Here is a 15951-nt window from a genome sequence, read left to right on the forward strand (position 1 = left end):
TGCTGAGAGACGCGTTCTTCAATAAATATGCAGTGCGTCTCTTGTCGTACCCCTCTGAAAAGTTATCATGTACCGCTTCCCTCAGTGTGTGGGATGTGCAGAATTTTTTCTGTGTGTACGGGCGACGAACAGCACAAAGAGTTTGCCAGACTCAACTGTAGTCGACGTCTACGCGACAGAAAGCACTTATGATTTGTAGACATTGGTTGTTTGAGTTTGAAGTAAGCTTGTCTATTAACGCTTATGTGATGATACTACGCCGCAGTGTTTATATCCATAATGAATAAGACGGAATGTTTGCGATGGCAATATGTAGGATTGTAAGAAAACTAAAACTCAGTGCAAAACGAAGCGCACATACCCGGTCGTCCCTGTGGCACATAATTTTAGGCTGCCGAATCACCGGGCTCGGCCCATGTAAACGACAAGATTCACAGGGCGCCCATCCGCCTGCGTGCGTCTTCGCATGAAAGTGGCGGCCCTAGTAGAAGAACGGTTCGCATTAAAAAAAAATAGACATTCTCGCCCAAAAGGAACAGCTGAAAGCGCTAACAAGGTTTAGCGTAGTACTCGATGTCCTCACACGTTGTTATAATACGCGGAGGCGACACCACGCAACACTGGAACGCTAGACCACTGTTTCTGCGCAGCATTAGCGGTGCCCATCAGAAACAACGCTGGTGCAGTGAGCAACGCCGGTAGTGGCGTTACAGGCGTCAATCCTCGATGGGACGCGAGATGAGACGGATAAAAAACCGACGGCGTTTGACAACGCCAATGAAAATATTAGATAGATCGAGGTTCACGTTTACTACACACTTCACTCGGACCAGTGCATGTGCAGTCGCGGGAAATATGAGCTCCAACACGGTGTCCGAGGTCGCAGGTTTCCCAAGATGGCGCCGGCGTACGAGAATTCGGTTACATGAATACTGGTAATCGGAATGGTGTGTAGTTCTCCAATTTTTCGCATTTCTCCGCCAGCGTGCAGTAATGGGGCCCCTTGAACCACTGGCGCCATGTCGCAGCGCGTATTGCACGGGACTGTGGGTGCTTGGTGTAGTATCCACTAGCCCCTCCATGCAAACGATAATGCGTGACCGCCATGGTTCATGCCAACAGCGGAAACAAGAACGTTGCCCTGGCTCCGACCGACCCTATTGAGGAGAGCGTCATGCATGTGGTGCCTCCCCTTGGCTGCGAGTTTTGCAGCCAAACATACTACGTCTTTGGGGGCCCCCTCCAGTTGCAGGTGCTGTAGTGGCACGTGCAGTGGCAGGTGCTCGGTGCTTGGACAGCACGACGGTGAACGTACCGACGGCGCGTACGCGCCAAGAGTGTCCGTGTAATGGCTACCACCAGAAAGAAGCGCTTGGAAATCGCCGCGAGCATTGTCACTAAAATTTGTCAAAGTTACAAAAAACATGGACCTCATCGAACTTACCCTTGGGGGACAAATGCCCAAGTTGTCTCCTAGTTACGTAAGCACAGGACCAACACTTAGCATAGGCTTGCCCAGGCTGCTGCCTCAGCCGCAGTGCCTCGATCAGATATGATCCCTGGGTACAGAACAACAGATGACACAAAACACTGCCAGTATTGATGCACAACACAGATCTTGCAGAACACACACAATACTTACAACACTATATGCTAAGAGGAAGCGTCCATCACGAATATGAGATTTTGGCATACAGTTACAATAGCCCCGCATGGAAGCGGTGTTACAACGCGTATTGTACTTCAATACCTTGCAGCCGAATAACAAGCACAGCCGACAGGAATGCCAGGTGTCTTTATTATGATGCCATTTTTCGGAATCGCGGTATGCCTAATCAACCGACACATAGGTTTGCTTCGAATACCATTGTTAGGCCATTGTTTTCCATTAGAAGGCGTTGAACTTCGCCAGTCCTTAGTTTTCCGTAGGTGCTTCTAACTTCGGTGAACGCACCAAACGATGCGCTTTCTTGAACGATCGAGAATGCAGCCAGAGTATATTTCGTCAAGTGATGCCACCAGTTCCATTGCCGTAAACTCAATGCAGTTCCACTGTGGGATACTCAAAGTACCAGGTATTGTTTCACCGGTAGACGTATTGGTAGCGTAGGGACGCGATCAAGACGCTGTCTTTCAAACATCTGGCGCAGGAATTTTGATTCCTAATCCACATGGCCCTAAAATACCCATTTTTCCTTCTTCGCACTTGACTTATTATTTTTCTTTTTAAGTGAAATTTCCAGTCCATGCACTTCCATACATCAACTGATCGCTGATAATGAGAGTTTTTTGGGTGTTTCTATCCGAGGTGATACATATTGTGAAACAAGGCCAGAGCTTTCGGTTTAAAGGAGTTTACAGTATATTGTCCCGGCACAAGAATGTCGAAGACCAGAAGAAGTCAGCAACATGCATGGCAAACGCCATTTTTTGAAACATTACACCAGCTGGATTTTGCATAAGAACTATCGTTTAGCGCAGTATGGTGTGCTATGAAATAAATATATAGTGTGGTATAGAAGCATTCCCAACGAGTAAAATGAAAACAGCTTCTTTTATACACGTGGTTATGTCATTCTCTTAAATTAAAAATAACCGTGGTCCAATCACGCTTCGCTGAGGTACACCAGAAGTCATTGAAAGATAGCTACGATAATAAAGAATTGTCAATGAACTGTGTTCTGGATACCATTTTAGGGGTGATCAAATTATTTTATCAAGACGGAAAACCAAGTTTGCTAACTTTATTTAAATGTAGAGAATGTGAGATGGTATCAAATGATTTGCTAAAATACAGATCCGTTACATTAATTTGGTTAGCTTTGTCTGGTTCAGGCGAAAAAGGAAATAATATAAGCGGCGTGGGGGTGGACAAGCCCTTGCAGAAACCATGCTGATAAGGCGTTGCTGAACAACTATTTAGCGCATGCGTTAAACTTTCATCCACTAGAAACAGTCCCGTACTAAAAATATCTGTATTTCATTCTCGGACTGAGCTGTTTAAATACATTTTTCTGCAGACCAACGGGCAATGGAATCAAATACGTGATCGATACCTATGTCTTGCCTGTACATTTTGTAGGGACAGGTACAATCATCGTAAAGCCACGTTTCTCTGAAACCTGCGACAATAGGGTTGTAACACAGAAGTGTTACCTGCAGTTTACCGGTTTCATTGATTATGCAGCGTACGTTTTTATTCAACAGGCGCAAGGGCTGTGGTAAAGGACCATAGAAATTCCACGCGCTGTTCAATGAAATGTTCCCAGATAAGAGTTTGCCGCATTTTAGATTCGTCACATGCGAATATTTGGTCATTGACAGGAAGCTCATTGTCGACAATGTACACGCGCTTTCCTCCTGTTCTATCGCTTGCCGCATTCCCACGCTTGCCGCATTCCCACGCCTGCCTTCGCCTTGCAAGCACGTCTTAAGGATGTTCGTTTTTCATGAAACTTTGGGTGTCTTTAATATTGCACTCGCTGTGGTTGCTCAGTGGCTATGGCGTTGGGCTTCTGAGCACGAGGTCGCGGGATTGAATGCCGGCCCCGGTGGCCGCATTTTGGTGGGGAAGGAATTCGAAAACACCCGTGCATTTAGATTTAGGCGCACGGTAAAGAAGCCCAAGTGGTCCAAATCCCTACTACGGCGTGCTTCATGATCAGAAAGTGGTTTTGGCATGTAAAACCCCGTAATATTATTTCTCCCTGTTCTTGCACAAATCGAACCTGAAATTTAATAAATTGAAACGTGGCCTCATCGAAAAGTGCTCTTTGACTAACAAGCGCTAACTATGATCGTCCTAGTGGAGGCACGATAATTTCATTATATCTTTACTGTGAGGACGTGGAATCAGGCAGCAGAGGGGGCACTTTCGCTTATTGGTATAAAACATTAGTAGTATAATAGGGGCGTTAGGAATCTACTCCTTTTATAAAACAGACACTGTCATAGTGAACTGACAAAGGCATGGAAGACCGCCAAAGCCTCGACCTTCTCAGCCGTCATCTTCTTGGATGAACGGCGCACTCTGCTTTTCCAGGTATCGATAATATCTTCACTACATTCACTTCCCCTGCGGAAAAGAACCATCCTGGCTCCTTAGGGACAGGAAACGAAAGCAGGGTCATAGTACGGATATAGTCGGTCTATATACATGATCTCACGCCCTCAGCGTCGTTGATGTGAAGGCGGCTCAAGCGGCTCGATGACGTAATTCACCGGCGAAGTGTGCTTGACAACACGGTGAGGGCGGTGGTATTTCGAAACAAGTTTCGTCGACTGACCGGGACTGGTTAACGGGATCCAGAGCCGTACAAGTGAGTCGAGGGTATAAGACATTGAAGTCATCGAGGCAACACGATGGTGTTTTTGTCGTTGCTGATAAGTAGTGGTGAGGGAGCGCGCAATTTGGGCGACACTCTTCAGCGTATTTATCGTCTTGAGAGCCTGTCGTCGACTCACGTCAGGGTGGTACGGAATGATGGTGTCTAGCGTGCAAAAGGGCTCGTGTCCGTTAAGTAAGAAGTATGGAGACAATCCAGTTGTGGTCTGCGTACCGCTATTATGGGCGTACGTCACGAAGGGAAGAACACGGCCCAAAGAAGGTTGTAAATAATCGAAGCTGGCGTGAAAGCGTTCAAGTAGGGAGAGGAGCTGTGCGTGTTGCTGCGGCGTAAGATTGGCGTCGACGCATCGAGAAAGGGCGTCAGAAAAGGACGGTGCCGAGGGTAGAACAGAAGCATCAGCGACACCACTATGAAGAGAAGAAAGTGGGTCAAGGACGACGCATGTAGAAAAAGGATCGAATCGTCAACACTGCTAAGCCACTCGCCCCGCAGTAATGTGGAGGGGCAGAGAAATGGATTGGAAGCATAGATGGTGATGGAAGTATCGTCAATTCTCAGTGCGGTGAAGGGAACAAGAAAGTATTTGCGAGTACAGCGGTTTTAGGAGTAAAACATACGGCTGAACCTGTAGGGACGCCACAAGAAAGAGGTACCAGAGTGTATAAGAAAGGGGGTATCGTAATGTCAGCGGCAACAAACACTTTTGCAGGCAGATACGGCGAGTGAACGAAAGCGAGGTTACACAACGGCGGAAACACGACTTCGGCCCGAGCAAAGTCGATGACGGCATGGTGATGGGAAAGGAAGTCCCAGCCCAGTATTACATGGCGGGAGCAATGCGAAAGCACAACTAACTCGATGGTGCGCAAAACATCTTGAAGAACGACGCATGCTGTGTACGCCGCGAAAGGTCGCATACGTTGTGAGCTCAGAGTGCTCAGAAAGCGGCGTCGTTACTTCTCGAAGTTCACAAGAAAGTTTTTCAGTCATTACCGACACAGCGTTTCCCGTGTCAAGAAGGGCTAGAAAAGGCACATCTTCGACACAGACGGCAACAACACTGGAAGGTTGCAAACGAGGTCGTGAGTTCGGAAGGTGCGCAGTTCTTGCGCCCGGAACTGCGGCTTCGAATTTTACTCAGGGGCAGGCTGAGGGCGTCGCAGCCTTGGTGAAAAGGAATCGGCGACGCTGTGAAGGCGACCGGCGTGCGTTGAAGGTTTGGCCAGTCGAAGATTATTCAAGTGAAGAACTTTGAGATGTCGATGTAAAACCGTAGTTATTTGGTCGTAAGTATTCACGAGAGGCAGGCATTCTCAGATCATGAACAGCAGGTTGCCATTAACCCACAAGAGAAAAGTTTATAATAGCTGTGTCTTACTAGTACTCACGTACGGGGCGGAAACCTGGAGGCTTACTAAAAGGGTTCTACTTAAATTGAGGACGACGCAACGAGCTATGGAAAGAAGAATGATAGGTGTAACGTTAAGGGATAAGAAAAGAGCAGATTGGGTAAGGGAACAAACGCGAGTTAATGATATCTTAGTTGAAATCAAGAAAAAGAAATGGGGGGGGGGGCATGGGCAGGAAACGTAATGAGGAGGGAAGACAGCCGATGGTCATTGAGAGTTACGGAATGGATTCCAAGGGAAGGGAAGCGTAGCAGAGGGGGGCAGAAAGTTAGGTGGGCGGATGAGATTAAGAAGTTTGCAGGGACAACATGGCCACAATTAGTACACGACCGTGGTAGTTGGAGAAGTATGGGAGAGGCCTTTGCCCTGCAGTGGGCTTAACCAGGCTGATGATGATGATGATGATGATTCCCGAGAGAGAAATTCATGCCGGCGGCAACACTGCACTACATGGCCTGGGATGCCGCACGAGTAGCATATGGGAAGGTTGTCAGGGGTGCGCCATGGGTGGGGAGAACGAGGCGCCGGGGGTGAGCTAGGATGGACAGCCTGGTACGCAGATTGAGGCGGCGCGAGAAAGGTGCCTGTTGGCACGTAGTAGTTGGCGACGGATAAAGACCGTGGTGTGACTATGGCTTCGGCGTAGGAGCGCGGAGGCAGAAGCGTGACGACGGACCCCGCGTAGTTGAACGGAGCAGTCGGTGGTAGCACAGGGGCTGCCGGTAGCACCTCAGAAACTTGTTCGTGAATGACGTGTTGTATCACGGGCTGCAGCGTATTTCAGGTAAACCAGTACGAATACATCATAGCCATTCAAAGCCTGTTTGTCCCCCTTCAGTTTGCACCACCGCTGATTTCAAACCTTTCTTCGTTCAGACAGCGACAGACTGGAATTATCTTCTGAAGCGGTGCACCACTTCCATCATTCATACTTGAAAGCATTCATCGGAAATATTACCAACTAGATATGCCCACCCCTCTTGTAAAACACCAAGTGGGTTGTTTGAGGTATCAGCCAATAAATAAAAGCAAAACTATGAGGCGGAAACCTTCTTCGTGGTGTGGGTTCGAAAGCCACACTATATTCCTTTCCAAGAAAAAGACGAATTGTTGGTTCCGTTATACCACTGTTTCGTGTGATTTTGCAATGCTACTCTGGAGAGAATGGCTTCTTCGACAACGCAGGTCTGGGGAATTGAATCTTTAGTATTTAGAAAAACGGTAGTCAGGTGTCAAAGAGAGCGAGAGCGAAATAAGGTATACAAAGACAGGAAGGTTTATCAGAGGGAGCTATGGTTGGCTACCTTGCACGGGGGAAGGCGCAGGGGGATAAAGAGCGAAAGAGAGACGAGCAAGAAGAAAGTTCACGTGTACATTATAAAGTGACAGTGTGTGGCGCTCTTGAAGTATATCATGTAGACCAAAGGAACATGAGTAGCTTGAATAAATGCTTCTGTGCGTAGTTGCTTTCGCAGAACAGACTTAGACCCGCTTCTTTTATAATGGACGATTGTCCATTTCATTCTGCCAAATACACATCAATTGTCTTTCAGCCCCATAGAGCGGTCCTAAACAGATTATATACATGAGCATCACACCACAGGTGCACCGTCACACGTGGGACTGTGGGACATTGCAGTAAGTAAGGCACATTAGTTTGTCAATGCGACGCTGAGACGCAAACGGTTCAACATGGTATTTTCACGTCGTGATTACCCAGTTCATAGAGAGAGAGAGAGAGAGAGAGAGAGAATAATGCAGAGAAAGGCAGGGAGGTTAACCAGAGCTAGTTCCGGTTGGCTATCCTGCGCAGGAGGAAGGGATAAGGGGGATAAAAAGAGAAACAGAGTGGAAGGGGGAAATATAAAGAAAGGGAGACAAGCACGAACAAAGCGCGTACACTACAGAGCGGTAGGGGGCGGCATTTATATTCTGTGGTGAAGCCCCGTAGATCGCAAGAACCTTAATAGCGCGAGTAAGTCCTTGAACGCGGATGTACTTTCGGAGCATTGGCCTAAAGCTTTAATTCTGAAAGTGGACGATTGTCCAACTGGTCCAGTACTCTGCACATCACTTGTCTCTGAACGCTGCATCGCGGGCAGACACAGATAATATGTGCGAGCGTCTCGTCAATGTTACATGTGTCGCCCGGGGGGTTGTTGGCCATTCCAATCAGGAAAGCATATGAGTTTGTAAAGGCAACGCCTAGCCACAGAGAGTAGAGCATGGTCTGTTCCCGTCGTGGTAATCACCGACACATGGTGAAAAAATTCGAGTCCCACAGGGGCAACGTACACTCACGGGACATCAATCGCAGCTCAGCCGCAGCGTCTGTTCGCGAAAGCGGAATGAAGACTCGTTGACCACTTTCATGTGCAGGTCGGGCGGCTCCGTAGGCGTGGTCATTCCCACTGATGTTACAATGTCCTGGAAGCCACTGAAAGATTATGTTGTGTCCCTTGTCATGGCTTTGATGATATGTGCCGAATTTCTGAGGACAGTTGTTCATTAGGCCCGTGGCGCATTGGACTTCGTATGCACTGAAGGGCTGCCTTGGAGTCACTAAAGAATGTCCATTGTTGCGGTGGCTTCTGCTTAATGAAATGAAGTGCAGCATGCAGCGCCGCGAGTTCTGCTCCCGTCGATGTGGTCACATATGAAGTTCTTAATTTGATTTTCTCAGATTTTGCCGGGATGATGACTGCAGCAGCAGAGTTGTTGGGTTTTCCTGAACCATCAGTGTATACATGTTGCCGAAATGTGTGCACGTTGTGAATGTGCTCCAATTTCGCCTGGTTCAAAGCTTTCAATGGCGCTCCAGCTTCCTTTCTGATTCCTGGAATTGTCAGTTGCACTTGCGGCCGATGCAGACACCACATGGATCTGACAATCGTGTAGCGGGCGTAAATTCTGATGGCAAGTAGGACTGATGTCTTACAATAGCTTTAGCAAAACTTGAAAGTGGCCTTTTTGCTGGCAAGCAAGCAAGATGGTGTGAGGGAATCCGAGTCAGGTGTCGGATGTCCGCTCTCAGGATATCCGTATGAATGTAGACTGTCAAAGCAGCGTCTCTGGCTATGGCCACTGTCGCAATCGATGACGTAGTTTTGGGAATACCGAGACAAGTCCTGAGTGCTTGGGCTTGCACGCTCTGGAGTTTACGAATATTCGTAGTGCAAGTATTTCCTAGTACAGGTAAGCTGTACCGCAGGAAGCCCAAAAACAGTGCTTTATATAGTTGCAACATTGACGGTACTGTTGCACCCCAGGACTCCCCGCCGAGAAGCGCAAGAAGGTCCACAATGGCGGCCAAACGATTTGTCATGTACGAGATGTGAGGCCTCCAAGACAAGTCTCTATCAATGATAACGCAAAGAAATCGGTGCGTTCGTCTATGTCGTATAATTTGGTCATTAATCCGCAATGTATAAGGGTCCATCGCTTTGCGAGTAAAAGTAACGAGTGCACATTTCTCAGCAGAAAGCTCCAGGCCTTGTCTTCTTAGGTATGTTGACACAGCCGCCAAGGCTTTATGAAGTCGGCCGCGGACTTGTACACGCATCACGCCTGAAGTCCATATGCAAATGTCGTCTGCTTATACGGAGAGCTGAACGGTTAGCGGTAACGAATCAGTGAGACCAACGAGCACCAGGTTGAAGAGGGTAGGGCTGAGTACTCCGCCTTGGGGTACACCATGACTGGTATAGCTAGATGGCGTTGGTCCGTCTTCAGTCAAAATAAAGAAAGATATTCCATTTGAATACTTGCGTATCCAGCGAAAGGTGCGTCCACCAATCCCTACAGCTTCTAAGGCGTCCAGAATTGCATGATGATCTACATTGTCGTACCCACTTTTAACATCAAGGAATAGGGCCGCAGTGATTCGTTTCAGACGTTTCTGGTGTTGTACGTATGTTACCAGGTCGATAACGCTATCTATTGGCGAGCGGCCGCGTCGAAAACCAGCCATTACCTCTGGATAGACGTTGTAAAATTCCAAGTACCATTCCAACCGGTTAAGGATCATTCTCTCCATTACCTTGCCGACACAGCTGGCCAGTGCTATTGGACGGTAAGATGACGATTCCAACGGGGATTTGCCAGCCGTGAGGAGGGGAATAAGCCGACTGGATTTCCACGATGTAGGGACCAGGCCGTCATGCCATGATGCGTTGTATAGGCCAAGAAGGGCATCTCTGGCCTCTTGACCAATATTTGCAAGCGCAGAGTATGTGATGCCATCGTGTCCTGGTGACGAAGATCGCCTGCACCCAGCAAGCGCGGCCTCCAATTCTTTGATGGAGAAAACAGCGTCCATACGAGGATCTCGGGAGCAAGGGGGCACAATGGGAACAGGTGCGCAGGGTGAATACGTTAGCGCCGGACCCACGATCCTAGCGCAGTAATCTTCGGCTACCTCGACTTCTCGGCGTGCTTGATGTAGGGCTAGAGACTTAAATGGACGACGCTGTTGAGGAGCTGTTCGAAGTCCACGGATTGTTCTCCAGACAACCGACACAGGTTTACGCGGGTCGAAATACTCACAAAACGATTTCCAGCGTTGATTTTGCAGTACAGCAAGGCGACGCTGAATTTTCTTTTGAATGCGTCTGGCCTCTCTAAGGTCGCAGAACGATTTAGTCCGTCTGTACCGTCGCTCCACTCGCCGGCGGATTGCATGGAGGCTCTGTATTTCCGAATGAAAATCTGTGTATTTCTCTAATGGCTCAAATGAGCGCATAGCATCCTGCATAGCCTTGGCGATATCAAATTCTAGTGTGGACGAAATGCCTTCGTGGCATGCGTCTTCCATAAGTGATTTAAACACGGGCCAATCTATTTTTTTAATATTTGATGGAACGGATTTGTTGAGGCCTTTTATCTTCAGGTAGGTAGGAATGTGGTCGCTTCCGTGGGTCTCTGTATCTGCGAACCAACGGACGCAGCGAGTGAGGAATCGCGAAACAAAAGCTAAGTCTAAACAACTACTGTACGTCCAGCCGCCCAGAAACATGGGACTGCCATCATTTAGACAACAAAGTTCGTGGTCGCAAGCAAAGGACACGAGGTTTCTTCCTTTGGAATTTATCTTGTTGCTTCCCCAAAGTGAACGATGCGCGTTGAAGTCCCAAAAAACAATCAATGGGCCAGGTGTCGCATCTATAATGTCACACAGTCTCTGCCTATCGAAACGACTTGATGGAGCAAGGTAAGCGCCCACTAAAGTAAACGCAAGTTTTAGGTTTTTCACGGTCAAACACACATACTGATTAGTGTCATGTGGCCGCTCTGAATGAACGACGTAGGTCAGTTCACACCGCATGTAGATGATCACTTTGCTGATGTCAGTACAAGCCGATGAGACATGAGGTTCCTAGCCTGAGATCCGGACGGGTTTCTCTAGCTTCGGTTCACAGACAACAACAATGGGGAATGATTAGTGAAAACGTAATGGCGAAAATCACTGCGAGATTTCAGGCCACGGACATTCCATTGCATAATAGATGCTTACTTGACTTGTCTGAAGAACGGCTGACGCAGTAGAGCCATTGTGCTTGCTACTCGAGGCTCGCAAGAACCGGATCCAGGCCGTCCAGCACTTGTAGTGCACCTCGAGCAGAGGGCGTCTGCATGTCATTTATCAACACGCGAATGACTTCCATTAGAGATTTTATTATGGCGATTACTTGCTTGTCTTGACCTCGCACGTGATCTGTGCCCTCATTGGTTCGTCGGTAGTCCACCGTCGACCTTTGTTGGGCTGGAGGACTTAATGTCGGAAGTGCAGGCCAGTCGTTTGCAGTAGAGGTATTCACTGCGTCATTAGACGCCGTGTTGTTAGTGTCGGTGAGCGCCTTGGGAGCACTAGCTTCCGGAAGTAGCGTCTGTCTTGCGATCAGTATTTCTAGTAGACGAGGATCGTCTACGGTGACGGCGGACACTACGCTGTCGCACTTTGGCGGCGCCCTCTCTGTGAGTTGAGTTGTCTGTTACCATTTGTTTTAGGACTTCCCGCTCTGTCTTGTGTCTTGTGACGATGCTTCATGGGGACCAGAGCAATTGGCACACTTAAATTGAGTCGCACGGCAAGCATCAGCGCTGTGCTGCTCAGAACATTTTGCGCACACGGTCGAATTTTCGCATATGCCGCTGACATGCCGATCTTCAAACAATTATGGCACTGAAGTGGTCTTGGAACGAACGGTCGCACTGTGTGACGAAAAAATCCAACTTTCGCGTGGGACGGCAAGCTACGTCCCTTGAAAGTTATCCTCGCACAGTGTGAATCATTTAGGCAACGGATTTCAATAATGGTTACATCTGCTGTGGCAGGTTTGACCAAAATAGGCAGATCGTTGTCGTCGATTGACTCATCGACATCATAAATCACATCTGATATAGTATTGCTGTCCTGTGGTATTATGGTGGTATTATGGTGGTATTATCTTGCCGAGCGTTTTCACTGTACTCCAGATATCCAATGCTGCTCTGTTCTTGACATCAACCGCGAGAATGTTCTTACGGGTGTTAATTCTCATATCCGGGATCTGATTTGGAACAAGAGCCTCTAGTGTGACCGATATGGCTTGCCTGTTTAGCCGATTCAGGTTATCGGTCGCCGTCTCGGGCAAGAAGAGGACGGTATGAGCCGTGTCATTGGCCTTTACTGCCGCCGGCGTCCTTGTGGAAGACGAGGAAGCTGTGACGATTCTCCTCTTTTCTTTTCGCCTCACGACAGTCAAGTAGTCGCCGTCATCCGAGAAATCTTCTTCTGAAGTAGAGTATTAGAGTAGTACAACAAGGTGTCGTCACTGCCTGTGTCGCTCATCAGGTGATTGCGCTTCCTCGGAGCGCTTGACGCTGTGACGTCGGTCTCCTCCGGACGTCTAGCTGACTCCGCTTCCATCGCCGAAGGTCTCGGAAGCGGCGCCTCCCGAAAACACGCAAAAATACTCGCAAAATGAGAGCAGTAGAAAACGGGGTTCCACACAAGAGCCACTTCCCAGGTGGTATATATAGCTGGGATTTGTTGGGATATACCGGGATTTATTGCTCATGGTTAACGCCGCCGACACCCACGACACCGGCTTTTCTGCGACACGAGCTCTTTAACGCTGTCGCGTTAAAATGTTCGTCTCTGCAGAGGGTCCATAGTACAGTCGACTATGAGCACTCCGAAGGGGCTAAAGCTGGACATCAACGCGGGTACAGCGGCTGAGGAGATGCTTCACAGCATCCTCACAGTTACAGTGGTTGACATAGCACATTCAGCCAATCGAATGTGGAAGGCGTATCAGTTTCCAAAAGCCACGCGCAGTCGAAGCCGGCACAGCCGTGTAGTGTCGTGCCCGCGGATGTTTGATGAGAATCGTAATTGCAATGATGGTTAAAGTATGCCCAAAGGACTGTTGTAATGCTCCAGTGTCTTTCAAAGAGCCGAAGCCACGTTCCGAGCAATTGACTGAAATTCTCTGGCAGCTTCTGCTCAACAGTAGTGCGCTGATCGGGGAGCCCACTGTGGTGGTGGCGGTGGTGTTGGCAGCAGGCGGGGTTACCTTGGCATCCATAGCCTGAAATTGTTCCGCCTGAGACTCCTGGGAGTTGAGATCATGGGTAGGGCACCAGGTGCCGAAGAGCCCAGCGCGTCGCACGAAGGCAATCAGGAGTCGTGGCACTCTCCTCGTGATTTCCCCAGGTCCTGTGCGAAAGAACATTCTTTGTCGGGCTGTCGGACATCCCTTTTCATTTCGTGTAGAACTGCGGCCATAATCAAATGAAACGTTCTATGTCGCCTACACTACCACGGAAGGCGCAGAGCGGGGAAGTGCATCGTCCAGTCTCGAATAACCAAGCCAAGGTGTACGCGGAGTCGGTTCTGATGCGGTTCAACAGCGTTGCTTCTTCACGAGTAAGTTCATGGTTCACACAGGCTTGGTGGGGAGTCTTGTGGGTCACCCAAAAGTCATTGCGGATTGTATCCTTAGAATTCTGAAAGATGTCTTGCGCTCTCACTTTTGGGACGCATGTTAGCTATGGACGTGCAAGAACGTCAACTTTCTGATTCCCTTCAATTCCTACGTGAGACGGGATTCACTAAAATTTAGCGTTAAATCCCTTGCTCGTGCCTTGAATCAGTGCTAGAGATTGCTTTGTAAACTTTTCTCCAGGTGGGCTAATGTTTAATTATTGTATCGCTGACTTTGAGTGCGTCAGCACCAGGATGTATCGTGCAAAATACAACCGTAGGTTTCGCAAAGCAGCAGCAATTGCGGCGCTTTCTGCTGTTGAAGACGAAACTTCGCATTCCAGGCGGCCACACCTTGACAAATTAAGAGACGGTACGCAGAATGCCGCGGCGCAGCTATCTGTTTGTGCACACACCGACCCGCCTGCGTTTAATTGTAGGTGGCCTTGAAACGCTGTGCGCAAGTGGTCCAGAACAAGAAACTTTGCCCTGGGCGGTTGAAATAGGGCGTGTCGGCGGCTGGTTGGGTACAATGAAGCTGCAAGTAACATCTGAAAAAGACCACAGCGGGCCGAAGTGACTGTGTTTAGAACATTCCAATCCTAAAAATCGGAAGCTGTTCAGCGCCGCATGGAAATGGGAGCGAGTTCTTGGTTTTAGCCGTCGGAGAAGCGCTGTTCCTGCGCGGGACTTGCCCAGCCTCCATAGTTGCGTCAGCAAGGCCTGAGATGCCAAAAGGTGGAGTGAAAGAGACTCTACTTCATTATTAACCTTCTGATTTGGAGCTTCGTGAGAAATTCCCATCGCCAAGCAAAGTCCCTTCTCTGCACTGCCTCCATGCGGTCGAATTGGTGTAATGACGGTGACAGTGAAAGCTGACAGAGAATGCGGCTTGTGATGAGTGCAGCGTTGAGTTTAAGCGTGGACATAGGATTGTTTTCCCAGCGTAGACTTGCCATTCGACGAAAGACGTTGACTCTTTGCACAGATGCAGCCACAACACATTGAACCACGCATCGCCAGGATCAGCAGCAAGGTGGGGAATTACGAGGTAACCACTGGAAAATAACCTCATGGGCTTTTCTAACAACGCCATTGTACTTTTATATTTTTTCGAGGAAACTATGAACAGACTCTTTCAAATGTCTGTTTGAGTCGGAGAAAATGTAATCCGTTGAACCAGTGTACTTTTAATTAAATGTTGTCTTCCAGGAACTGCTGTCTTCTGCGAGACATAGCTTGAGTGGACAGAATACCTGCAATGCAGTCCAGGCTACAAAAAAAAGGAATAAGTTTTTGCCATTAACATAGTCATTTACAAGTCTTCTGAATGAAAAAAAAACGCAGTAAATATATAGTGAGTATAATAGCTCAACGGTCAGGATAAAAAAAATCATGAGCGTTTAGTATAGCCTTGATTGGATCTGAAGTGCCGATTGCTTATCGGGTGCATGTGGTTGGTGGGCGGGCGGAAGGGTTGGGGATCATGACGAATGATGCAGTTGTCGAATTTCAGTGAACTATATAGTGCAACATGGTAATATGTTCGCCCTCATTTAGGTGCCTTAGGAGAGAAGGTGATAAACTGACTGTTGATGCTGGCAAAATAACGCTGTCAGACCAGTGGAGAACAATCAAATCCCTTTCGTTTGCACATGTTCCAGCTTAACTATATTAGCTGCAAAAGTAGGTGACCAAACAAGACAGATACGCATCAGTGTTATACATGATATTTGTATGCAATGAGCTTGCGCGCTTTAGTGGCACATATTAGCGCTCGTTTTACGAAGCCAACTTAGGTTAGCGCTTGCGCAGGCTGGTTATATACGTAGTCGTTCAATTTAGGTTCTGAATTGTATTCTCTCAGGAATATGTACTACAGTGCGCGAAATTATAGCCAATATTGTCAGAGCCATGTACGATAGGCCCCATTAATGCGAGTGACGCTGCCTCGCGAAGACCACAATGCTTGAACGAAAAAACCAGTCAAAAACACAAAGGACAAGAGGAGAGGTTCACACCACAACGACTGGTGTGAACCTCTCCACCAGTCGTTGTGGTGTGAACCTCTCCTCTTGTCGTTTATGTTTTTGACTGGTTTTTTCGTTCAACTATGTAGCAACTGGCCCAGATTTCAACCCTTCTGCCAGTCGTTGTGGTGTGAACCTCTCCTCTTGTCCTTTGTGTTTTTGACTGGTTTTTTCGTTCAAGTATGTACCAGTTGGCC

General features: G+C 48.2%; 1 protein-coding gene across 6 annotated transcripts in view; it reads right to left on the reverse strand.

The window, feature by feature from the left end:
• The window catches only part of LOC142579785 (uncharacterized), a 124322-nt gene that overhangs the window by 22768 nt on the left and 85603 nt on the right, over positions 1-15951 (reverse strand). For 3 of the 6 annotated variants that reach the window (XM_075690350.1, XM_075690353.1, XM_075690352.1), the window contains one exon: positions 1445-1559. The exons of 2 other annotated variants lie outside the window; for them this stretch is intronic. Coding sequence is in view for 1 of the 4 variants with exons in the window: in XM_075690353.1 (XP_075546468.1) it covers positions 1445-1559 (115 nt within the window). In the remaining 3 variants the exon portion in view is untranslated. Of the gene's footprint in view, positions 1-361; positions 482-1444; positions 1560-15951 lie in introns of all 6 variants that reach the window. One more of the 6 variants, XM_075690351.1, reaches the window with a different exon arrangement.

This window comes from Dermacentor variabilis, chromosome 4 (genome assembly GCF_050947875.1).
Source record: "Dermacentor variabilis isolate Ectoservices chromosome 4, ASM5094787v1, whole genome shotgun sequence".
NCBI classification, from domain to species: Eukaryota; Metazoa; Arthropoda; class Arachnida; order Ixodida; family Ixodidae; genus Dermacentor; species Dermacentor variabilis.